General features: G+C 39.5%; 1 protein-coding gene across 2 annotated transcripts in view; it reads left to right on the forward strand.

Moving 5' to 3' along the window:
* The window catches only part of TRPM1 (transient receptor potential cation channel subfamily M member 1), a 95,759-nt gene that overhangs the window by 46,874 nt on the left and 22,364 nt on the right, over positions 1 to 26,521 (forward strand). For both annotated transcript variants that reach the window (XM_059858172.1, XM_059858173.1), the window contains exons 5-18: positions 12,159 to 12,238; positions 12,974 to 13,169; positions 13,442 to 13,655; positions 14,354 to 14,478; positions 15,159 to 15,330; positions 17,732 to 17,906; positions 19,408 to 19,531; positions 21,296 to 21,368; positions 21,849 to 21,949; positions 22,801 to 22,974; positions 23,628 to 23,762; positions 24,045 to 24,095; positions 25,600 to 25,740; positions 26,353 to 26,382. In XM_059858172.1, coding sequence (XP_059714155.1) covers positions 12,159 to 12,238; positions 12,974 to 13,169; positions 13,442 to 13,655; positions 14,354 to 14,478; positions 15,159 to 15,330; positions 17,732 to 17,906; positions 19,408 to 19,531; positions 21,296 to 21,368; positions 21,849 to 21,949; positions 22,801 to 22,974; positions 23,628 to 23,762; positions 24,045 to 24,095; positions 25,600 to 25,740; positions 26,353 to 26,382 — 1,791 coding nt within the window. The remainder of the gene's footprint in view (positions 1 to 12,158; positions 12,239 to 12,973; positions 13,170 to 13,441; positions 13,656 to 14,353; positions 14,479 to 15,158; positions 15,331 to 17,731; positions 17,907 to 19,407; positions 19,532 to 21,295; positions 21,369 to 21,848; positions 21,950 to 22,800; positions 22,975 to 23,627; positions 23,763 to 24,044; positions 24,096 to 25,599; positions 25,741 to 26,352; positions 26,383 to 26,521) is intronic.

A 26,521-nucleotide genomic window follows, 5' to 3' on the forward strand; every position in this document is an offset into this window, starting at 1 on the left:
CTGTTCCCCAACCCACCCCTGGAACATGCTGGGTAATTCCTATTGTATTCTATAACTATTGTGGTATTATCATTATACTTCTAGAGAGAGAGTATTATGTGGTAATTGAAGTACTGTTCAGAACATTCAGTGTAGGCATCCTGACAAGCTGTGGCATTGCTTAAAATGCTATATCTGAAAAATGTGGTTTTCAACTTCATCCAAACTTTTTCCTTACTTGCAGTTGCAAGTGAGGAAAGTGTTCCTATTGCCTGTAGAGGGGTCTTTGATCTCAGTCACCTTAAACTGAAGTCTTTAACAGTTACAGTTTTCTTCTTTTTTGGGTGGATGCGTGTCTTGGTTGTCTTTCTTGAGTCTTATTCTTAAACTGAGGTGCCAGAGCAGTTATGGTGTTCCCAAAGGGAAATGCTGGCAGGCTGCATGTCCATCAAATTTCTGACTAGGAAAGAGTCTGCAAAACTTGTGTTTGATTTTTATGAATGCTGTGCTTTCTCAGGTGTGTACTTCTGTCATTGCAGTTTGGGCTAACAAACGGAAGAACAAAACACACATGAATGAGGTTTCCAATATTTATTCTTAAAATGTGTAGTGCCTTGCAAATATAGATGCTGTAGATACAACTCCCATTCTTATATAATGGCTGGCCAAAGAGAACTCATTCAGTAGCCGAGAGGAATTAATTGCTTATTAACTTCCATTTCTATAGAGTACCTAGCCAAAAAAACATTCCATGTCCACATTCCATTTTCAGAAGGGAGTTAAGTGCCCGAATCACCTTTTTGTATGAATTTTGTGGCTTGTCTATCTTTGATAATATTTCTTGTCCAATGGATCATCTTTTTCTAGCTCACAGAGTACCCCACATTCTAGATAACGGACACCCATAACAGCCTCTCAAATTTGATTTCCACTGGAAAAGGAAACATCTGTGGACTTCATTGTATGTCCTCCCTCCATTTCTGTGCTGACCTTTGAAGAATCTTCCATCCTCCATCCTTTTTCTAAGCCAGCAGGAACTTCATCTCACTAGGAAGCCCAGGGTCTGGTTCCAAACCAAGCTATTTCAGCTGCACACTTTGCCATTTAGGGCAGACAGAAGTTGAAATTATATCTGTAAAATATTTTGTTGCCAGCCACAGGCGAGTACGTGTTCAGAACATTGGAGATAAGTTATAGGAACAGGGAAATTAGTTTAGAGTCTAACAGTGCAGTGCAGCACGAGCAGGCAGGCAGCATTTAGCTCCAAACAGCAGGATCCTTAGATGTGATTCTGGATCTCACCCTTATCTGTTGCATTATGGAAATTATTTTGGCCCCTAGCTCATCGAGGCAAGTGTTGAAAGTTAGAACAAAGAACTACCTGCAACATACAGTGTCCTGTGCTACTGGTGGTTTTAAAGTATTAGAAGATGTAAAAAAGCCCTTGTCAGCAAAGGAATTAATTATATTGACAAAGGCAACAGGGTATGAAAATGCATGTGATACGTAAAGTTACAAAATTAATGGCTTATTTACAACTTCAGCTGTTTGAGTACAGTATTTTGCCCAACTTCAAATTGTTCTAAAAAGGATTAGATATAATTAATGCTGTATGACCTCCTTTTTTCTTCTTTTCAAAGAATGTAGAGCTGTACATCTAATGAGGACCCCTGAAAGGACTATTATGTCCAATTGTCTCAATTATGCAAATAGCGTTGATATTTTAGCAGAAGGGAGGGGATACTTCAAATTAAAAGTTTCAGCTCCTGCTTTAGCCTTTCTGCAGTGCCGGCATTTTTACAGCAAGTACATCCACTGTTTGAAGAGAGGAAAGGAGGTTTAACAAATTGGAGATTTGGGCACTATCAAAGTAGATTTGTTGTGCCTTGTTCCACCATGAGATGAAAATACCCTCTGGGCAGAGAGATGGGTCATGAGACTTCTAAAGGATTACCTTCAAAGGGAGTCATGAGATTGGTTTGAACAAAGAAGCTGCTCACATGCTTATCATATGAGATTCTCTTCTTAAAGTGGTGGAAACCCATCTCCTTGGGAATTCTCATGAACTTCAGAGACTGGAAGTCCAAACAGTAAGACGAATGAGACGTCTGAACAATAAACAGAAAGATGGGACAGAAGCACAGAGTTAAATGCACTTTATTTATTCTAGCTGTAATTCATCTTTCCAAACTCTGAAACACTTCCAGGGACAAGCAGGTAGGACATGATTTTAAATCATTTTTCATTTCATTCCTGATAGTCTTCTACCTTTTGTCACAGCGATGTGCACAACTGAAATTTCTGCTGAAGAGCTGTGTAGTGACCTGCAGCTGATGGGAGACAGATAATTCCCTTGAAACTACAGTGTTCTGATTAGACTTCTTAGATTTCTCATTTTGAAGGATGTGAAACATGAAGTACTAGCTGCAAGAAGACAAAATGAGTTTTCAGGTCCAAAAATGATGTTTCAACACTTCAAAATTAAAAATTGCGTGAGTGTGACTGTAATGTGATGTAGAAATGCTGGCAAAGAAACACCATGTACCATACATATTTCAATATTTTGAATGCTAATTTCGAGCTACCTCTGCAATAAATGGAGAAGTAGTTCTGGGGTTTTCTTTATTTTGTAGGTTGTGATTTTTCATTTTTTGGGCGCTGTTCTGAGTTTTCAAAATTAGCCAGTAATATTACTTTCTGGAACTCTCTTGTGGCAATACGCCTTCTGATGAGCAAGTTTCTTTCTGTGTGTATTTGTTTCCAGGAGAGTTTATATCAAGGTCTTATGGTAGGTCAGGTATTATGGAAGTCTTGGAATAGGAAAAGGACAGAATTTGTGGTTGTTTTCCCCACCTCAGTGGGTGCTGGCCATAAAGGAGGCTCCCCAGTGAAAGACGTTTAACAAACATCAGCAGCCCCATCACATTCGTACCCGCAGTGCTGCTGGCTGTTGCGTGAAGAGAAGCATTCCTGCCATAAAGCTCATTGGGCTGGGAGGTGAGAGGTCTCACAGAGCCCCAGCCTGCCTGTGATCTCTGAGTATTCACACACCAGTCTTTCAAGAGGAGCCAGGAAGCCCAGGTTTGGCCCTTGCTACCCCTCAGCTCTTCGCGTCATGGCCCTAAAGAGTCTCCCATCCACTCTTGTGTCCTTCCTGCTCTTTTCTGTGGTCCCACTGGGCTCTGAGCTGGCACCCACCACCTGCTGAGTCAGAGACAGCCTGTTCCAGTCTCCTTTAGCTCCTCCAATTCGGGATTTAAAAGTTTTCTTTTCCATTTTTGATAATGGATTAAATCCAGAAAATTGAAACTTTTATTATTATACTTTTTCCCTATTATCACTCTAATTCAAATCATGGATAGACTGTGGCCAGCATTTTAAAGAGAAGGAACAATGTGCTGCACACCATGATAAAAAAGTCCAGGAACATCACTGGACGTGCTGTTTTCTGTTCCATGGCACCTGTCAATTCTCTTCACTCACCTTTTCATGGGTTTTAGATGCAATAGGACTGAAAAGACCGGCCAAATTTTCTGAAAACTGTAAGTTCTGCAATCTCCCATTGCTCTCACCCTCTGTAATTATTTCAGCCCTGAAATATTTAGGTTTGCAGGATGTTCCCAATGAATGTTGGCAACTCTCTGGTGTACATAATGCAGTATTTCAAACATAAGTATTTAGAGTGTGAAGGGAATAATTTAAACCTTGAATTCCAATGCTTTTATAAGAATTTCTGAAAGATTATGAGAAATAATTTTGTGCAAACCTTGCAACTCAAGAGCTGGAAATTCTTTTTTTGAAAATGACAGAAAGCAGCAGGGAATAAAACGCATCTGATTGTGGCATATTCTATGAAAGGTTTTAGGTCTTAGCTAATGCCCAGAAAAAAATTGCTCTACTGAGTGTGAAATTAGCCACAGAAAGTTGCAAATTTTCAACAGCTCAAACTCTTCAACGGAATTCTACCTGAAGAATCTTGCTGTCAGGAGATCTGTGTGCTACAAACTAATGTTAATTTCTCCAGAGACAGATTGGCTAACTGGTGTATTACATACATATTTGCAAAAAGGGTGCATATTTACAATATGCAGGAGAACGAAATATTTATAGTATCTTTTCTCAAAATATGTATTTGTTCAGCATCTCCAGAATTGAGAGACTTCTGAGATATGCATATATTCTTCATATTGTGAATATAGAAATGTTGCTTTGTATCAATTTTAAAGTGTGTTCTATTAATGTGCATCTCAGTACACCCTAAGTACTGGCTTTTTGTCACCACATTTTGCAAGTGTCAGTGTAAAGAATTCTTCAAGCCTAGCTGTTTAGTGTGCTTTGCACTTCAAGTAGCACTTACTACAACTGTGCATTTAGAACAAACTCTCGTGGATGAGTAATGTTCCATGCAACATGTAATCATTTTCTTCAGTTGTTTTACATTTGTGGTTTGCCCTGTTTCATAAAGAAAAAGGTTTCAAACCATGCTATTATGTCATGAATGTAAAATCAGCATGACAAGCTGACTTGTCAGAAGTTGTATAGTACTCTCTGAACTAGGATCTTGTAATCTCATATATCAAAGAAGTGCTTATACTTTTAGTCCTTTTCCAAACAGCAAGCACATCTTTGATTATTTCTACTCTAATAGTCATTATTCTTAATAATGTGGATCCAAATGACCCAGATCTCACTGATGGAAGCAATATTCTAGTCCTAATCAATGTTTTTTGCATCTGCATGTAAGTGTGGGCTAGTCTTTTCTGTAGGCATGATTAACATCTATTGACACCATTTTCTAAACCACAAATAACCAGGAGAATTCAGTATGTGGGTAGTTTTAGTGAGAACTGTTCTCAGGCTTAGTTTTGTATTAGGGGAAGTACCTTGTCACGTTGATCATGATTTCATAAGTGTTGATGAATTGCACAAAGGTTTGCTGTTGAGAGTGTTGAATCCCAGGGGTTTTCATTACTGTAGCAGTTTTCTATTTCAGGTTAGAATGAATGGCCTGTAATAAAGGCTCATAGTTTAGAATAATTTAAGAGAAATAGCCCACATGCAAATAATCTGGAAGAACCCTGACTTCTTTTAAAACCATTGTCTAGCAGAGGCTTTACATTAGCCAAGACAGATAATAGTCATAGTACAAAAAACATTCCAGAGCCTTGTCAGAACTAGATACCAAGGTCATCTTAAATCTTTAATGAGAGTTATCAACAAAATTATGTTACACATGAAACTAGTAATTACCAGGCTGCTTACTGTCTCTCCCTGCTCATCCGTCCTGCTGAATCAGACCTCTTGAGAATGGTCACTTAGGTGAAGTTGTTCACCACTTCCCATCTTAGTGTCTTGGTTACTGTGTAAGATCTGGGTGTAAAACTTGGCCTATGAAGTGCCTATGGGCTGAAGGTTCTTTGGAGAGAAAGGTGCAGAGGCTCAGTACAGGCTGGTGTTTGTGTTCCCCATCTCCCAAGCATCCAGACAGGAGGGCTAAAGGCAAGAGGAGGGTTTGGCAAGGCATTGACAGAACTGGGAAAAGTAACAAATGGAGATTAACATTAATGTTAACATGTCTTCTCTGAAATTTGATGCAGTAATGGAAAGGATAAACTTGCAGGAATGCCTTTTGCTTCCTTAAAATGTGGTAGATGTGGTGTGTAAGGAAGTCAGTGAATTTCTTTCATATTTCACACAGAAAAATTCCATACTGCAAAGCTACGCAGGGTATGTTCTCCCCAGGCATGTGCTGAGCCAGGCTGTGCTGCAGTGCACTCCAAATGGTTCTTTAAGTTGCTTTATTATAGTTTCATTAGCAGTGTAGTTACATTAGTGCTGGGCTGTGCCTGCCTCTCTGTAGGAGCTCATCCAAAACTTTGCTCCTGTGCCTCCATGGACCTTGTGCTGGAGCTGGGGATCTCCACCATTTCAGAGCCAGCCAGTCTGCTGTGCTATTGAGGCTGTAGCTGTTTTTCACATGGCAAAGCCTTTGGGGAGGTGCTGTGTATATCTCAGAGGTGCAGCAAAATCATCTTAGCTTCAAAAAAGGAGCTTGTTACTTCTTATTTGCATACTTTGTAAACCATGTCCCTCAGTTAATGAGCACGGAGAGAAAATGGAATCATTTTCTTTTTATGGCAGATGTTTGCTGTGCCTCTCCAGGAACACAGAGTGTAATGAAGCCATGAAAGCTCCTTACAGCTCTCTGTGCAGTGTAGCACCATTTTTTGGTTTGCACACCAACAGCAGGAGGGATTTCTGGCCTCAATTTGAAATAACAGCGTTTCTTGCCTTGCTTACAGACACTGCCATCCTGCCTGGTGTGTGTTAGTCTCTTCCGCAGAACAGGTGGTTCCCTGACAAAGTTGCTACAAGAGCATGGGTTCAAATTGAACAATATGAAAAACACAGTGGGCTGACTGTCTCCAGATCATATATAAAATTTGACAGAACTCTCTGTATCACTAAGAATAAGAATTGTCTTGAGCAAATAGGATTTTATTTGAAAGACTCTTTAAACTGTTAGTGAAAAATATAAGAGATCCTCTTTCTCTTGGATGCTGTTTGGTATTTCATATTCTAATAATTTCTAAAGCTGTTCTTGGTTCTACAAATAGATTTTTGATAGAACTCATGCTAACGAGAGTTTTGGAAATTTAGTAGATTCATAGGCTGGTGCTGTATTCTCTAGTTGGGGACATTGTTCATGGCTCTGGCTCTTCTTCATGGCATAACACAAATTCAAAACAGCATTATGGTTTCATGCCCTGTACTCATTTAGCAATGAAGAACTTTTCAGTAAAATCTTTCCAGTTTGTGAGTGGCTACAGGGTTGGCTATTAAAATACATCACATAGTTTGGAGGATTTTTCTCTGAGCAAGACCTTGTTATTAGGAGGAATGTAATTTCTAGGCAGAACTAATCACCTGAAAGATTAATTAGTTGGGCACTTGGAAAAACTTCTTTCAAAGTGAAGAAGGATGATGAATAGTGTAATTGGGATGTTGCATTTAAAGGCAGCACAAAATAGAAATTGTTCTCATGTCAGGACTTAAGTTCCAGATAACAGAGATTCTGCTAATATAATGACTTCTTTTTTCCCCCAACTGTTTATTGTTCTTATTTACTTTCTTTTAAGTAAGAGTGCACATGGTCTTGATATGAATTTCATTTCACATTCAGATTACTTCTTTCTTTCACTATCTCATCAAAGCAAACATCCCTGTGCTCAAATCTAGCATAAATATCCCAGTTTAATTCTGCAGAGCATTCTAATTTTATGATTGGGCAACACAGTTGAGATTTGATTTCTCTAGTAATGCGACCTTTTCTGCAGCATACTGTAAGCCATGGAGGATTACCTGAAAAGTTGGTCAGATGGTGTTAACAGGGCTACAGATGAATCTTTCCATAAATGACAACAATCAGTCCACATCTTAACAAGGTGTTGGTCAAAGTAGTTTGTACTACTCCACAGAGGTAAGCTCTGCCGCCCAGGCAGATCCATTTTTGTATTATTCTGTGCTTGACTTAGCCTGAATAGCTCTGTCAAACCCTGTATTATTCATGACATGCATTTGTTTGGTTGCCTGCCTGCTCCCTCAGTGCATTTGTGCAGCAGGCACAGTCTGCATGTCCAGTCTCCATCGATGCAGCCAGCACTGCTGTTCTCATGCCTGCTGACCAGCTGGGCCTGGTCCAGGCAAAACCTCTCAGCAGCTGTGAAATATGTGCTCCTTCAGGCCTGGAGGCCTGGAGGCCATGAAAGCTCCTTACAGCTCTCTGTGCAGTGTAGCACCTGGAGGCCTGAAGGAGCACATATTCCCCAGGTGCCTCTGAGCTGTGTGACAGCAGATGCTCTGCAGATACAAAGTGAGGCCAAGCCCTGGCCCATCCTGTCCCCAGTTCAAGCAAGCCAAGCCATTGAGCAAGGACACGGGTCCCTGTCCAAGGAGCAGCACTCTGGGGGTCAGAGAGCTCAGTCCTGCTTTTAGACATGCTTGAGCTTGGGCTTTGGGTGTGCTCCAGTGGCACAACAGACCCTCATTCCTGCCCCCCTGTCCCTCCCCAAATTCTTCCACTCCCTTTGCTGGTCATTACATTCATCACAATCAATAAATGCTGTGCCATCCTCCGGGGGTGTAGCTTTACTGAAATTCACAGCTTCTGGTGACACAATGCCATGTTAGAGTTTGCAGCATGACATTCCAGTGGCTTTCCTCTCCTGTCTGGATTCCCGCCTTGGAGATTCTCCAAGGATGTATTTATTGGTGCATAGCCCACCTGTTTCTCTTGCATAGAGCTGCAGTAAAACGGGGCTGCAGGCTTTGTTTTGGTACAGCTTGAAATTCAGGCTCAGTGCTTATTTACTGAATGCTTGGTTATATATGAAGTGAAATATGTAAAATTTAATGTTAATTTAGTAGAAAACTGAAATTATCTGTGTGTGGGAGAGAAAATTCTCTTCAGTTGCTGCAGCTAAAATGAATCAGTTGCTTTTTTTCTCAGCAAATAGTGTAATTCATTTGCAATAGTCAAAGGATAACTGGTCTTTTTAGAACTAGTTCTTGTGTTTATTAGTTTCTATATTTGCAAGGTGACTAGTGGTTTAGGGTCTTGATTTTGTTACTCTGTGATTTACAAACCAGTTATAGTGATTTCCTTTTGTTTCTGAGGAGGATAGCTTTATAATGCTAAAGACAACTAGCAAAACCATACAGTGGAATAATATAAATCCAGTATTAGTTCATGCTGTTTCTCAGCAACATATTGGTTTCTAGGCTGAAGTACATGAATTATCAGTGGTTTGGGGTTTTTTTCATCATAGCTTAGGAGACCTGTTGCCAGTTTATATAAAGGACAACAAATGTACCGCTGAACATCTGAAATGTGTTTTTTTTTCAAAACTAGGTTCTAATTAATACGTTCAGGATTTGCAGTAACAAGCAAGTTGGAACTTCACTACTGTCAACAAGTTGGGATCTGCTTTTTTTTTTTTTTGCTTTCTTCAGAGGTGTATGGAAAACCACCAGTGGCTGTTGGTCTGAAAACTGTAGGTGATCTATCATAGTCCTTTGGCAATTTATCCATCCCAAGGCTGTTAAAAACTGCACTTTTTTTTTTTCATACTCACAAGAGACAGTATGTGTACTTATATTTTTCCTTGAAAGACCAAGAGCTTTTCAATCCAGAGAGAGAAATGTACAGAATCTGTATAAAGTGAGTGGAGAAAGTACCCATTTTCTGACAGCAAATGTTTCTGCTCAAGTATTTGCACTGGATTATAATGAAGCTTTGGTTAAGCAGATTAAACAGACAAAAGCAGCGAAACTTCAAAGGCTGACCAAATGTGCTGAGGTTTTTATTTCCCCAGTCTGTAATGCTTGCTTTTGCCTTCCTCTCATTAGCACAGAAAACTAAGCCAGTAGAGCACAATGTGTTGTCCCTCTGTAGTGCCTGCAGCGACTGATTGCTAACGGGGTTCGGGGGTGAGTACTGAAGGCTTTTTCCAACGGAGCAGTAGATAAAAGACCTCCTCTGAGATGGGTTTTAAGAGCAACTGCACAGCTGAGAGTTCAGCTGTTTCTAGAGCTCCTTTTAGATACCAAGATGCAAAAGCTTCCTTCCAAACACAGATGTTAAGTCTGTGACTTAATCCAATGGTTAAGTAACTTTTTTTACATGCTCAAAACAGCAAAAGGATCTCTGTGCTTTGGTAAGCTACAAGGAATAATGTAAAGCAGTATTCACTGGCATGGTGTAACAGTCCAAACTGATTTGATATTTCTGGGTTGCATTTTCCAGTATTCTCTACAGAACAGTTAAGTGTGCAGCATCTGTTGTGGGTTTTATTGTGAAAAGTGTTTCCTGCTCTGTGGGATTGATTTGGGCTTTTGTGTCACTTAGTCAAGGAGTTATCAGAGACCATGCAGAATTTGGAAGTTTTAATCAGGTGGGGGAGAAGTTAATATGTTTAGAATATATAAAATAATAAAACCAAATTATTTTAAAAATTAAATATGTACAACTTTAGAAGTACAGAAATTATGTAAGCTCTGTAACAGGTTTCTGTTAAGCTCATTTTATAGTGTTACAGTTCATTAACTAATATTGTGTATATGAGAAGTAACAACACTGGACATAGTTGTAAAACAGCAGTAAAGTTGTACACTATGTACATTTGTGTGCTTTTGGATTAGTTTTGAAAAATTACTGTAATTCAAATCAAGTGGACTATTTTTGGATCTCTGAATATTTTGAACTGCCTGAATACCTATGAAGTAGCAACATCTCGTTCTGAGCAGGTAAATGGCATTTCTTTGCTTTAATCACCCACCTCCATATACTACAGAGCCTCATGGATCTCGCTGTTGGGGATGTTTTCTCTGGATTTTTCTAGAACTGGACACTGATGCTACAGAATGAAAGCATTTTCTAAGCTTCACTGCAAATAATACTATTACTAAAATTTGTTATGTTGTAAAAGCCATACCAGAAGGTGTATGAAAAGAACCTTCTTGATAATTTTGGAAGAAAGGCTCTTTAGTTTCATTTGAAGAAGGAATCTGTGGCATCAAGACAGAAAAGCTGACTAAGTCCCACAGCCTTTCAATACTAAATTTAATGCTCTTTTCCTTCTTATTTTGCTACATGACCAAGCCCTTTATGCTAAATGCCTGAGATACATGTCTTGTCATTTAGAAAGCAAGTAAAGCTGTAAACTATAGGAAGCAAAGCTGTAAGCTACAGGAAGCTTTGTCCATGAGTTGTTATTTCTTCCTCACTCTTGTGCTGTGAGGTCCCAGACAACTCCTAAAATGACAAGAGATGGTTCTGCCTTGGTAAATCGGCAAGATGGGAGTAGAGAGCAGAATTGCAGGATCTCCTAGGCCACTGACTGCCCAGACTGCCTCAGAGGCACCTGAGAGAGGTGAATGTTTGTGTACCTGAGCAATTATAGACACATTTTCAATGAAGTAGAAGCTTGGTTTGGCAACTTCCTTGCAGTTACTTGCAATGAGAGAACTTCAAGTAGTCCCCTATAATTTTAGACATAGTGGAGTAAATGAAGAAGCCAGATCAGAAGTAACAAGTCAACAGACAAAGGAGCTTCAGAGACAGCCCTTGCCTTGCATGAGAAAGAAAGATGAATTCTGAAACCCCCTGTTCCTCATGCTGGAGCCTGTGCAGCACTTGGAATGTGGCTGGTCTCAAAGCAGCTGACCTGCAGCTGACTTTCTTAAGTCAAAATCAGCAAGGGTTTTAGCTCTTTCTCTAGGAAAAGTCCCTTTACTTTTTTTTTTTAAGTTAAGCTGAAAGTTGTTGTGTCATTTTTAGCTTCTGTGCCTACAAAAATTGAATTTCACTTCCATAGCACAAACTAAAGCAAAACGTACAACATTTGCTTGCAACTTGAAAAGAGAGTTTCAAATTCAAACTCAGAAGAGGCAACTCTTATCAGCAAGGCAAAGGTATCAGTGTCATCAAATTGTGAATGTTTTTTAACATTTTTCATTTCTTTAAAGTTAAAAGGCTTCTTTGAATTCACTTTTTAAAATTGGTTTACAAGTAGGATAATAGGCCAACACAATTTGAAGGTCATTTCCTTCCTCCTGTTTCACAGATACCCAAAGAGTTTGTGCTTTTACTGTCACAGGGTATTCAATTTAAAAATGCTCCTTCCAAGACACATCTCATTCAGAGTAAGATGCCTTAGGAAAGACTGGAACTTGATTTACAGTCGGAAAAATTATGTCAGAAGATAGTTATGGAGGGAAAGTCTGAGGAGAACTTTCTGTGTACAAAGAATGATACTAAAGCATTATTTGGAGTAAATACTATTATCTATTTATTTCACAATTTATGGTGATTTTCTGGGCTACATTGAGTCCATTTACTGTTTACTGCAGTAGGAAGGAGCAGGTGCATTTTTTGGTAGAACTTGAAACTTCAAGACCATCATCTTTCTGCAGAAGGGTTTTTACACACATTCGAGGTTTAAATTTTATCCAAGTCATAGAAATTCACATCACTTCATGAGAAGATGTATCTGGTGTTTAAAACTGATGTAATGAATTTAGTAGCTGATAATAGAAGCTAAATATTGCTGTATCTGCCACACAGAAACATAACATTACATTTCTTTTTTTTTTTTTTTTTTCCTTTTCTCTCTTTTAAGGGTCAGAAGGCTTGGATAGAGAAGACCTTTTCTAAAAGAGAATGCATCTATATAATTGCCAACAACAAAGACTCTACCAGGTAACATTTGAAATTTTTGTTTCAACAGAAAAGCTTCATACCAGAGAAACTCAACTTTGTTTGGGTTTAGATGTGTGAAACCCAGTTTAGTCACTGCCTGTAAAGGGAGATGACAGGGGAACAAAAGCACAAGTCATGCTTGCACTCTAGTCTGCACAGAGCCATGGGACATGTCACACAGAGATGACAAGGCTGGGAGCAGGGAGGCAGTGAGTTGTTAACTCCTAGCTTTGCAAACCTTAATAGATTCATACTGAATTCTGAAAGCAAGGATGCAGTAATGTGGTGCCATCCTTCACAGTTGGTGTGATGTTACCAATGACAATAGCAGACATGAGGATTTGAGTTCTTAGTCTAAATATTAATATCACTCCATGGGCTAGCTGCATATTGTGGTCCAGCTTGTGTGGATAACAAACAGAACAGTTAATGTCACATGCAACATGTCACCTCTAGGTAAGAAACAGAAGGTCAGTGCTCCTGTTCTGCATTCTTCCTTCTTGCCTGGCTTTTTACCTAGAACAACTTTCCAGTGCATAACACAAGGGAAGTGAATTTTTTTGTCTTTGCATGTTAAAAACCACTGAAGCCTGTTAATTCTGGCCCATATATGTGTGTGAGAGGTGTTTTCTATTATTCATCTTGGGCAGTTGAAAATCTAATTTCCGATTTATTTTTTTGTATTTCAAAGATACTGTAATCAAAGTCACTTCAAAATTTAATTTTAACCTCCAGGTGCTGCTGTGGCCAGCTCATTAACCAACATATTCCACCTCCTCCAAGTATAACAGCTAATAAAAATGAAGAAGAAACTAAGCAAGTGGAAGCTCAGCCAGAGAAATGGTCTGTCAGTAAACACACCCAAGCATACCCAACAGATGCCTATGGAAACCTGGAATTCCAGGGAGGAGGACATTCAAATAAGGCCATGGTAAGGGACATAGGGTACTCTAAGGTATTTATTCATCTGGTGTTCAGCAGACTCTTGAGTTTTCTTAGCAGTAAAAGTAACAGCAGTTCAAACTTCTGCAAAAATTCTCTTTGTTTTTCCTCACTTCTGAAGAAATCCAAACTTAGGTTTGTTTCTTTGTTTGAAAATTGCAAAACTCTCTCTTCAGGATGAAGGGCAATCAGTAACCATTCTTTGCTCAGAGAATTTTTCAGAACAGGTTGAGTGACAGCATTACACGTTGCTCTTTGCAGTACATCCGTGTGTCGTATGACACTAAACCAGATTCTCTGCTGCATCTCATGGTGAAAGACTGGCAACTGGAACTGCCCAAACTCTTAATATCTGTCCATGGAGGCCTCCAGAACTTTGAAATGCAACCAAAATTAAAGCAAGTGTTTGGAAAAGGTCTGATAAAGGCTGCCATGACCACAGGAGCTTGGATTTTCACTGGTGGTGTTAGTACAGGTAAGCAATTGCCATCACGTTTAGTTTACTTAAGAATTCAGTGATGTTCATTCACTAGTCTTTCCCACAGGCAGAAGTTTTAAGTCTACATGAATGAGTCATTACCCACTAGACCAAAAAAGGAGCATTGTAATCATTTGTGTTAATCTCCTACCCAGCCCAGACCATAAGATTTTCCTGGGTCAGTATTGATTTGCATTACTCGGTGTTTCCCCTGAAAACAAATTTCAGCCTTGGTTTCAGTAGAAGGAATCTTCCACTAGTTCTAATACACTTCTTGTAGTGCTTGGTTATCCTTGGGGTTAAGAAGTTTCCTACCCCAAATTTAGCTTTGGTGTGGTTTTTTTGTACAAAGATCTTTTTTTATTGAAAGTTTATTTCCTGCTATCATGGCTTGTGTCCAATGAATAACATACCTCAGACAAGGGTACAGATTACACAGTGGCAAGTTGGTAACGGGGTAAGTCTTCCACAGTCTTCACTGAATTCAGCACAGTGATGTGAGAAGGTCCTGGGACTTCCAACACAACCATTACAAAATAAAATCATGGTTGTCTGCATTGCATGTTCTACTATAAAGTACCAGTACCAGTTTAGTAGTGAAAGAACCTCAGTAGCTCCCTGAGAGGCAAGAAGAAAATTCTGTTTAGTGATCACTACAAAGCGGCAAAAATGCATTAAATTCATTGTATCTATAGGTGTCATTCGTCATGTGGGAGATGCCTTGAAAGATCATTCTTCCAAATCCAGAGGACGAATATGTGCCATAGGAATTGCACCGTGGGGCATTGTAGAAAACAAGGAGGATCTAATAGGAAAAGATGTAAGTGTTTAAGGAAACAGCTGTGTGAAAAATACATTGTTAATATTTCTGAAACACTACTTTTTTCCATTTCTAAAGCAGGCCTAGAAGGTGAAATTGAACAATTTCTTGAGAAAACCTGTTGTTTAAGTGTATTTCTCAGGTTGTCATGAATGACCTCAAAGTAAATATGGAATTGGTGAGGTTTCCATTGCTTTCATTAGTAAAGACCTCTCTGTGGTGACAGTTTTACATCCTAACTTCAGTGTGGCACTCTGAGCCTTCTGTAAATCACATAAGGGCCTTATTGTGTGTGCAAGGCTGGCATTTATCATAGGTGGGCACTCTGGAGTGCCATATGAATTACCAGGAACTCCAAATGAGAATGTATTTTCTAATGCACTAAGAGGATTATGTAACAGCACAGTGTGTGAACAAAGAGGGCATGGTAATGAGCTTAGGGGAACATGCAGGGGAGTGCAAAATCTGACTGTCATCCTCCAAAGAAAACAGTGCTGTCAGGAGAACAGATTTGGAATGTAAAAGCAAACTTCTTTTCTAATTCTCCTCTGGTTTTTATAGAGGTTTGCTTGGTTTGTTTCCTCAGAAGACTCTGAGTGTGCCCCTGTGGGGTGGTGTGGGGCATTTTCCCATTTGATTCTTCGTTCTAATCTAGGTGCATCTCTCCTCTTGACACGCAGGTAACACGAGTTTACCAAACAATGTCAAACCCTTTAAGTAAGCTCTCTGTGCTGAACAGTTCCCACACCCACTTCATTCTGGCAGACAATGGAACATTAGGTAAATATGGAGCTGAAGTCAAGTTACGGCGTCAGCTGGAAAAACACATTTCCCTCCAGAAGATTAACACACGTAAGTATGAGTGGGGCAAGCTGTGACCATAATGCCTTGAGGGGGGGAAGAAGGGCTTGAAGTACTTGAAAGTGTGGAAATTAAAGGCTTCTTCCAGCTCTTTCCAGTGGAAATGTGCTCAGGACTGTGTGACTGGACTAGAACATGTGCTGTTTGATAAATGGTGAAAGAGCCCATGTCGAACTGGGCAGAAAAACCACGGAGTAAGGACTGCATAAAGAGATGAGGAAAAATTGGCAAAGCATAGTGAGGAGAAGCTTCAAAGCAGTGAGAATCTAAGGAAAAGGAAATGCAAAGAATTTGTGCACTTCTAGGCTAGAATTCATAAGCATCAGTAAACACACAGAATGAGGGGATTTTTTACAGTTCCTGTTCACAGGAATCCTGTGCAGCTTAGTGATTTCTGATTCTGAATGTCCACATCAGCATTTTATTTATTTCATTTGAAATATCACACTCAAAATTCTTTGGTCTTCCTGATAAACTTTGCAGGCATTTTGATTTTTAAAAACGATTAAGGTAATTTCACCTTAATGCTTTCATATTTAGAGTTTTGTGCAGTTTAAAATTTCTTCCAGCTATTATGACCTCTTAAAAATAATTTTCTAGAATTTTTCTCATCGTTATTTAGAAAATAATTCTTTTAAAATATATATATTCCCTAACATGTAAAATATCAATTTTTAAAGGTGAAATAGAAAATATATAAACTATTTAAAAATAACTCCACAACTCTAATTAAAAATGGTCCAAAAAATGTTAATAGTCTTTCAATTCACACATGGGTTAAGAGCTACTGGAGAATCTACACGAGTTCTACCAGTTGCTTTTCTTACCTCTTACTAGTACCCCTGTAAACTGTATAAGCCTGTAAAAATGAGAAAAAAGAAACATCCAGAATGGCAATTGTATTGAACTCCACAGAAGTTCCTTATAGGGTCAAAGTGCTCACATGGGTAGAGCAGAAAACTCAATTAGAGTGGCAGGTAAAGCCAAAAGGTGCAATTAGGGATCAGCCATGAGGTATCCAAATGTTCTGGGAATTCTCTGAGTGCTGCCCTGTGCCTGTGGTGAGCCTAAGAAACAGCTCAGGAAAACGCTGCCCCTTGCCTTTGAGCATGGAGGCAGTGCCAGGTGCTGCTGCCCACGGATGGAAACAGTTCAGCCTGCTTTTGTCATCTTTGTCTTCTGCAGAAGTGCTGGCAGAGCTGGAAGGTTGTGAAAAGGAGCATTGGCTTGGAAGGTCAGGAACTCAGGGCCTAGAGACAGGATGTTCTGTGTCATTCCTTTTAATTCCCCTGGGGCTTGGGGATATCAACTCTGGTTTAGGTAGTGTTTGGTAGTTTTTGTCATGAAAAGGGCAAAGCTGGGAATACACATAGAAGCCTGTTCTGTGAAGGGCTGCAGTACACCTGCTAGTTACAACATACAGGGAGTTGTTTTGTTTCTTCTTAATCACTCCAAGCACAGGCACCTCTGCTGGAAATCTCAGGAGGAATCACTAAAGATTTCATGGACACACAGGCCAGCCCGTGCTCTGTGACCCCTCCCTATCAGAGCTGGGGTGTACTGACAGGAGGATGTCAGGAAGCTTCTCCTGTCACTGTGCATGGTGTTCCTGTTCTGCAGAGAGGAATCAAGATTGAAAACATGAACTCTTTCACGCGTTCTCAGCCAAACAAAAAAGTGCATCTTTATAAAGCGCTGGTCATTTCGCAGGTTAAGAACTGAATTCAAATGCTTATGATAGTGGAATTAGTCAGCATTCAGGTAATGTTTTGTCCTTCATTTCCCCAAGTTTCTTGTGACCAAGGCTACTGAGACCATGTGACCTGTGGGCTTCCCTTTGTCATCCTATGCCTGGAGATCACAGTGAGGCAGGGACAGCAAAGGGATGCTCAGCTGTCGTCTCTTCCATCGGCCAGCCATTTCAGCCTCATGATAAAAACACTAATTCCATTTTTTTGTCTTAGGAATAAGCATAGGTGTGTCACCTCACTGAAGACTTCCCTAGGTAACCAATGAAGAGGTAAAGCATCAAAGGCTGGGAGCCATCCAAGTAACAGTGAAGGTGATGAAGCAGTCATGTTAGCTGCTTTGTCTGTACCTGGTGTCTGGCGAGAGAGGTTACAAACATCCACCAACACTGAGTGGATGAGTTACCAGCATGGAGCTGATACAAAAGCAAGGGCAGAGAGACATCTTACTCTTTTCCTTTTGGGCTTGGGGAACAGCATATGGATGTTTTTCCTCACCTTGGCCACAAAATGGCCATCATTTTTCCTAAGGGCTCTGGTTGGAAGTGGTGCTCTAACACAGAAATCACATCCACTTATCTCAATTTCTTAAACTAAATTTCCGTGACACTTTTTTTTTCTTGTTTCTGTTCTGGTTTTTACAGGACTGGGGCAAGGTGTTCCTGTAGTTGGGCTCATAGTAGAAGGAGGTCCCAATGTGATCTCCATTGTCTTGGAGTGTCTGCGGGAAGACCCCCCTCTCCCGGTGGTGATCTGCGATGGCAGCGGGCGAGCGTCAGACATCCTGTCATTTGCACACAAGTACTCAGAGGAAGGAGGGTAAGGGTTCAAGATCTTCACCAAAGCTGTGTAGGACTGTATGTTTTGCTTTCATAGAGCTTCATCAAAAAAAAACCCTCAAGGACAAAATGCTGCTAGCAGAGGCATTCTGCTGTCAGTCAGATTTTGTTGCCCGTTTGGTCTTAGCCCTGAAGTCAGTGAGTAGAAGTTATTACCACTTTGAAGGCATGTTATGGTCCTTTGAAATGAGCTTGCTCTCAGCACAGCACACTGTTTTACAAGCTCCATCAGGGTCTGCTGCACTGTACTTGGTGCTGGATCGAGCATGGTAGAAGCAAGGACAGGTTCCCAGGAGTAACTCTTTTCTTCAGGCCAGGGCTGAGGTTAATCAGTGCATGGATTTGCAAAATTTGTACTGCCTGATTCTGCTGTGTTGTGTGAATGAATTTCATTGTCCAAGAGTGCCAGACCGGCTGTGGAAATGTTGGGCTTCCTTCATTCTCTTGCTTTTGCCTTCCAGGCAAGCACCTTGTATATTGTCTTAATTAGGTTGTGGCATACCTGCCTCTGAAGATAGAATCTATTTCCTGAAGTTGAAGCTTAGCTTGGATTAAATATTAAGCAGACAAGTAATGTTGCAAGCAGTGTGGATGTTATTTGCTGAATTAGGAGAGCAGCTCTTATGCTGGATTTTGTTGGTGTTTAGACATAGCACATATTTAATTGCACCAACAGTATTTATGATTCAGCAACTTTCCTTTCTGTGTAACAAGCATCCTTAGTTTAGATCAAACTTGGCTTGCCTTTTTTTTTTCTTATTCATTCTTCCTATCAGCTCATAAGTAATTGAAAGAGTTTATCAGGATCAGTCTCTCAGAGATGTGCTCACTGCATGACTTTCCTTCCCAGTGACAGTGCATGATGCAGTGTCCAATTTTCTTCTCCAATAATTATGATAAATGTGTTCATTTAGTAAGGCAGATCTATAATGAGAATTTTTTGTCAGTCCAATCATTTTCTCACAGTGAATTTTGAATTTTACTACATCTCTCAGGCACCTGCTGGTAATGTTTGGCATAATCTGAAAACACATGTGTTTTATTAGGAAATGGATGAAGATTGAAGGGCTGTTTTGTAATGCTTTGGGAGAGGAAACATTCCTGACCTTTCTAGAATGTTTTCAATCTAATTTCTTTAATTATCTTTTGGATTGTTCATTTGTTTCTCAGTTGGGTATTATGAGGTTTCAGATGCATTAGCAAGTTCAGTCCTCTGTTTAAGACCATAACCAAGGTGACATATCAGAAGTGTGAAGTGTTTGGGGGTTTTTAGCTATATGCAAAGGGACTTGGAGCATTTAGAAGCAAAGGTAGGGGTCCTGTAAGGCCTAATGATAAAATCCTGAAGATTGAACATTAACAGAATTGTATCTATGATATATAAGAAGAATACCTGGATATCATAGTTTCTTAAACAGTAGACCTTCTGAATATATATTCATTCTGGCAATGTCTTCTTTTATGTCTCATTTTTCATTTAGGATAATAAATGAATCCCTTAGGGACCAGCTTCTAGTTACCATCCAGAAAACCTTTAACTACAACAGGAATCAAGCTCACCAGCTGTTTGTCATTCTTATGGAGTGCATGAAAAAAAAAGAACTTGTAAGTATCCTAAAAGTAGTTCACAAAGGTGATTTCTGTGACCAAACTTTGTAGAGTACTTTTAAGTGCCATTTTCAAGGGTTATAGTTTAAGCTTTTTTTCCCCCCATGTAGCTGCATTAAATGTACACATTCATGCATAAACATAGGCCAAGAAGGGATTACATCTTCTGGAAAGTCCCAAAACCAAATTTCAGATGCTTCTCCTGTGTAAATTGATAGGTCTCTTTTTCCACAGACTTCAGCAAGGCAGAATAAGACACCAAGAGAAATGTACTAAACCCAGGATCCAGTGTCAAAAGGGGAGGAAGGATAATTGAAGAAAGGGTTTCTAGGAGCAAAAAGCATTCAGAGTGCATCAACACAGTTTTTGTTTTCTGACATAGTTACTCCTTAACAGCCTTTTATTCCAGGGAAAGGGCCTTGGCAGGCTTGTCAAGAGAAACTGAAGCATTGTGTTCCTGAAGATACCCCACTTCCTTGCTCCTGGTTTGCTGCAGGTCTGCCGTGTGTGCTGCAGCCCTCACTCAGGCTCCTGCCTGTCTCCCACATCCCAGCTGCAGAGAAAAGTGTGCTCAGGAAAAGAAAACCTTTGACATTCACATCTGTGGTCTTGAAGAAGTGTATTGAAATTGCATTCACTGTGTCCCTGCAGGCAGAATGAATCCCTGAGTGTTTGAATAATTCTTCCTGTGAAGTTTTGTAAATATGATGCCAAGATGGGTTCCATACATACACCTTCACTGGATGTAAAGTTGATGGTAAACATGACTCTGATAAGCTGACTGAAAAGAGAATCAGCCTTCCTAAAAAATTGGTTTGAGAAAAGAGGAGAGCCCACAGCTGCTTTAGTCAGACTGTTTTGAGTTTAAAATATGCATCAGAGCACACCTGGTTTACTTAGCAAAATTCAGACACTGGCTGTGAAACCCAAGCAGACTTATGGTTATGGTTTTCTGTTGATAGTTTTGTCTGTTCTTGTTAATTAGTAATATTTTTCCCATAGTTCCTTTTCTAATGTCATATATCTTTGTAATCCTGCAAAATATATTCTAACTGTTGAGAAAATTGCTATCCTCAGTAGTTAATGTGAATAGTTGCTTTTGGAAAACGAAGCATTTGAGGTTTTTTGGTCTGCATTTGGTATTAAGTTTGTTAACATAGAATATTTGGTTATTCTGCTTTTGAATTATTAGTCATCTAATATGTAGTTAAATGGCTAAGCATAACATTAATTACTATTTTTAAAATCATTGAATTGCAATGGACTGAACTAAGCAAATGTGACTAAAAATAATTGCTTTGTTTTTACTTGGTCCTGCCTTTTTGATTGTCAGGTGTCATTGTCATTCTGCAGCTAATAGGTATTTGAATTTTATCATCAATAAAAAGGATGCTATGATAATTATCTTGGGTAACTAGCATTTCCATTTCCATTACTACTAGGAAGTAATAGAATCATCAGGAAACAATCAGTTTTGCGTGGCAGTTTTGTCACCACTTTTTAGAATACATGGGTTTGGTGTAGATTTTCCTCAAGTTTGTCATGTTCACCAATGCAGGAATATTTTAGGATAACTTCACTGAGAGAATTTAATTAAACACTTCTGTGAAAACTGAATTTCAAAGAAGAATTTAGTGGAACTGTACTTTTTGAAAAATCTTAAATTGTAGGAAATAATGAAGCAGCACCATTCTGCTCCATTTTCTATCCACATGTTCAGTGTCTCTTTCCTGAGCTGTGATTTGGTGTGTTGGGTTTTAGATCACCGTGTTCCGCATGGGCTCGGAAGGACAGCACGACATTGAGATGTCCATCCTCACTGCTCTCCTCAAAGGTGAGTGTTCCAGGCACTCAGGAAGGCTGCACAGCAGCATCCCAAGAGGACATCCCTGTGCACTGTCTGACATTCACTCTTCGTGCTGAGACAACTGTTTTCTGTCTGTGGGTATACAGTAGTGGATACAGGCTCTATACAGAATCTCTGGAGTCCCAGATTTATACTTTTATGTACAGTATCAGCCAGAGGAGCTGAGAGGGGTCTTTAAGAAGAGTTAAACGTGTGTCTTTAGCATCAGAATAAAAGTCAATATGGAAACTTTTAAAAAAAGGGAGACCATCTCATTAATCCTTCGGAAATCAGGATTATAGGGTTAAATGGAAGATGCTATAATTTGATTGGATGAATCCACCGTGTCAAAATTATTCTAATGGTAGTATGATGTGGAGCCAGGCTGCTGTTGTCTAGTTATTGCAGAAGGTTGTCCAGCCTTGTTTCATCACGTGTGAAATATGAAACCTGTGTGTTTCTCTTCAGGTACCAATGCATCTGCTCCAGACCAGCTCAGCCTGGCTTTGGCCTGGAATCGTGTAGACATTGCACGCAGCCAAATCTTTGTCTTTGGACACCACTGGCCAGTAAGACAAAGTTTTCTTTGTTTGTCACTAGTTTAAATGAAGTTGTGCAGTATTTGCACCTTGGGTTTTGATACTGCACTGGCAGCAATGGTGAAATACTGCAGATCACCTGTGTAACTAAAATCCTTTATTTAAGCTATTTTCATGTCTCACTGTGTTGATGCTTTTTGCTTTGCTGAGTGAACCATCTGATGCTGAATTACGCCAAAGTGTCATAAGGAGAGCATCAATCCAGTTTTCTTCTCTGTGCAGTTTATGTAACCTAAGCATTATCTGGAGCAAGTTAAGCCTCCAAAGTGTGGTGCATGTGTGCCACTGCCCTGGGCAGACAGGTTGGAAAGGGGAAGGACTTCAGCTGAATGAATGTTTCTTGAGAGGTATAAACAGGAATACTGTCTGCAGAACAGAAATGAACCAGTGAGTGGCTCCCTGTCCTCTCCTCTCTGCTCTGCAGTATGGATGCTGTTTGGCATCATGCAGCATTCCTCTTAGGCTCTTTCTGTTCAGCTCTTGTTGCTATTTCTTTTCACAACTATTGGTTTCAGGAAGAGCAAAGGACCTGAAGTGTCCCAGTCCTCTCACACTGATTTTATTTTCCAAGAGAAGTCTTCCTCACTCAATCTCCTTCACTGCCTTGACTTTCAGAGTTACAAAGTTAGACTCAACAGCTTTTAAAAAAGGGTAAAGCTGTGACTATGTAGAAAGGCCTTTAAACTTAGAGAAATTACCATTTTTAGTTGATTAAGTGTGAGAAGTGGTGACTGGGGGATGAGCTGGTAGGAGTGTACTCAGTTAAATAGTTACTGTAAGATCAATTAGATTTCTAATACTTTAATGCATTATAAATACAGCCTTTAGGAAGCCTTACAGCTCCTGATGGTACAGCTCCTGAGAAGGAAAAGAAATCTCCAGCACCTCAGACTAAAGCAGGCAGAGGGAAAGGAAAAGGAAAGAAAAAGGGAGGAAAAGCAAAAGAAGAACCAGAAGAAGAAACAGACCCAAGAAAACTTGAACTCCTGAACTGGGTAAGATGAAAGTATTTGTATAAAAAACTGCTGAAGATCTTTTTTTTTTCATTCTGAGGTACAAAGACAGAAGGAAGATACACACTTTCATTCTGTAGAATGTTTTTTTCACATTTGCACAAGATCAGCTGTAGATTCTGCAGGAATGCTGTTTGGTGTTTGAGCCAAGAATCCCTCTCACATCCCATGTGCACCACATGCAGCCATATCTCAACAGTGCAAGTCAGTACTGAGCTGTAGCATCTTCTTCCTTGCACTTGTCAGAAGGAAATAAGGCCACCAGTGAACATCTTCCTTCTGTGAATGTGTTAGTTTAACTTGTTCCTAATATGCTGAGCAAGTAAATCCCTTTTTGACATAATGTGTCAAGCATGGTATGCCTGGTTTAGTTAAAAATACTGAACAAAATTACTGAAAGATCCATGTTTAAAGACTGAAAGCTACAGTTGTATTGCTAAAGGTTTGGAAATCTCTGCTCTCTCTACTCACTTCATGTGGTTAAAATGTTACTTTCTAAATTCATTTTTACTTACAGAGTACTCAACATTTGTGGGAACTCAGTCCATATCCTAAGTAGTGAAAATGGCTGTGGCTGCTGCCCAGCCAACTCATTTGTACTCATGTGGTCTCCCATTCTCCACCCTACAATTCAGGTGAACTCTCTGGAGCAGGCTATGCTGGATGCACTGGTCCTGGATCGAGTGGACTTTGTGAAACTGCTCATTGAGAATGGAGTGAACATGCAGCACTTCCTGACTATTCCTCGCCTGGAGGAGCTGTATAACACTGTGAGTGAGCAGAAATACTAGAAAGCCCTGTGGTATTTTACCACTGTGTATGTGACTTGAATCACCACAGAAGGGTTTAAAAAAAAGGGATATTACATAGCTCTTGATAGAAAGGTGTTTGCCACTGTAGCCCAGTTCCTTCTTTTCACCCTTCTGGGGTGTGATGGCACACAGCTGTTGTCCAAAGTTCTGCTTAAGGTGCCAGATCATTAACTGTGTTCATGTTTGCAAAAAATCTGAAGAACTGAAGCTCTAATGGACCATGAATTATTTTTGTTTCAGAGACTGGGTCCACCAAATACACTGCATTTGCTAGTCAGAGATGTGAAAAAGGTAAGCAGTGTTCCATTTGTGATTGCATTAGCCATGTGAATCAACAGTAAAAGCAAGCATAGCATGGGCCAAGCAGGCATTTGAAATTAGATGGCAGCTGTTAAGAAAAGTTAAATGTCTCCCTGTGGCAAACAGTGCCATCAGTCTGAATTGGATATGGAAGTGCTAGTAATTTAAAAACTAAGGAGTTAACTGAATTTGACCTCCTATAGTGTAATATGGCATTTGAGATTTAGGTTGATGCTGTTTCTTCTCTACAAGAAGCTCCCAATGCAGCATTAGAGGGGAGGAGTGGAAGGAAAGGCCTGCTAGGTTAACTGGAAGCCTCACTCATGACTGCAGAATTTCTTGCATTTTGTTTGTTTCCTTGTGTGTTTTCCAGTTACTTTTCTCCCACTAGTCCAACTTTTTTTCCTGGGAGAAAATCTCTTCTGTCCTAAATTTGTTACTCATTTGTTTCCATTACATGAAAATTTGTTCATTGTATGTGAGTAGGGAGGGTCATTGTGAGATTTGTTGTATTTTCTCTCTTAGAGGTTTTGAAGCTTTCATTCAGTAAAATTCAGCTACATTAAATTGCCTGTATTAATTTCTGCAAGGAAAACTCCCTGTTCTTCCAGGGAGGTTCAGATGTGGGGATTATGCAGTACTGTGTTAATGTATAATTCATATTCATCTGCTTCACAGCTTAACTCTTTTCTCATTCAGTGTTGTCACTGTGAGTGTCACTAATGTTCCTCTGCATCCTGTCTGTCTGTCTCTCTGTCTGCCTCTCCTCTTTTCCATTGCATTTCCATGCTCCCTCCCTCAGCGGCAGTCCCGGGGATTCAGTTGGGTTAACCTGGAGGTGATGTGCTTCCTTAGGCTGTGGTTGTTCCATCATAGCAGCTGCTCAGTGGTGATGTAGAACCAGTCATTGCTGTAGGATGTAGCTTGCACAATGGAGCACCATTTTTATTCCAGTGGAGTCAATACAATTATCCAGTTTTAGCTGTAACTGCCAAAATTAGAGTTTGCCTTTTGCTTTGATTCTGGGCTGCACATTAATCATGGTCTGCATTGGAGTGTCAGCTGTAGATAATATGATGAAATATAGGTTTCCATAAAAAAAAAGTATATGAAGTATGGTTATCAGGGATAGTCACCATGAAATTGTCATGCTTTTATACTGGATGAATGATAATTAGTACAGAGTTTCTTAATTTCATTAATATAACCCTTGTAAACAACATAAACTTGTATGGACACTCAAATGTGAGTAAATCAAATTAAAATTTGTTCAGAAATATGAATTCTGCCAACAACAAAACCAAAAATCTATGACCCCAAAAATTTTCATTATGTGAATCAGTTAATTTCATACAAATGTTCAAAGACTGAACCCAGTGGCTATAAATAATACCCATGTTCCAATGTAATTGTGACGTATGTCTAGCCAGGCAATTTAATCTGTGTCATGTTTTCTTATCCTAAATCCTTATTAAGTTGTGGGTTTTTTTGTTAGGGAAATCTTCCACCAGATTATCATATCAGCCTAATAGATATTGGTCTTGTCCTGGAATATCTCATGGGTGGAGCCTATCGCTGCAACTATACTCGGAAAAGCTTTCGGACTCTTTATAATAATTTATTTGGACCAAAAAGGGTAAGAATGAATTAATTCCAAATGTGGCCATTGTGGTGGTGGTAAAAAATAAGTAATACTCTGTTCCTTTGTTTTTGTGAAACACTGCATATTAAATTCTAAAGAAGTGCTGCAAGGTAGAAGTTGAAACTCCAAGAGTGAAGTTATATAAGAACGTTGTAAGACGTCTGTGTTAAAGGATGTGAGAACATGAGACGTGGTGAATACACTGATCTGGAGGTGAATTTCCTCCTATTCCAGTAGTTTACAATCCAAGTATTCCTAACTGTAGTGTGCTTAGAAGCACTTTTGGGGGTTTTTTTGGCTTTTGTGACCATGTGGTGATTTTAATTCTCAAAGCATTATTTATCAAATGATTCATGTAACTCTTCAGTCTGAATCAAAATCTTTCCTTTTAGTGCAGGATAGATATTTCTGAACCCATTGCATTCCTGCAAATGCAATTTAAATAAAGAGTAACTGATTGCAGCACTATTGGTACAATTATTTGTAACAGTAATTTTCATAATAAATGTTGTACATTTGTAAATGAAAATGGGTTTGCTTGGTATTGTTTGGTCTTTGAAATTTTCCTCCCGTCTGATTTTTTTTTTTCTTTTTTTTAATATTCAGCCAAAAGCTCTTAAACTACTGGGAATGGAGGTAAGCTGGATTTGTTTAAAATACTGGTTTTATCAAAACATTTCCTGGTACAATACCCTTTTGTTTTTATTTGATTTTCCTAGGGTGTAGAGGACCTAATTTTTTGTCCTTGATTGAGATTTTGTCTTGTGCTTCAGAA

Source organism: Haemorhous mexicanus, chromosome 13, assembly GCF_027477595.1.
Source record: "Haemorhous mexicanus isolate bHaeMex1 chromosome 13, bHaeMex1.pri, whole genome shotgun sequence".
Classification (NCBI taxonomy): Eukaryota; Metazoa; Chordata; class Aves; order Passeriformes; family Fringillidae; genus Haemorhous; species Haemorhous mexicanus.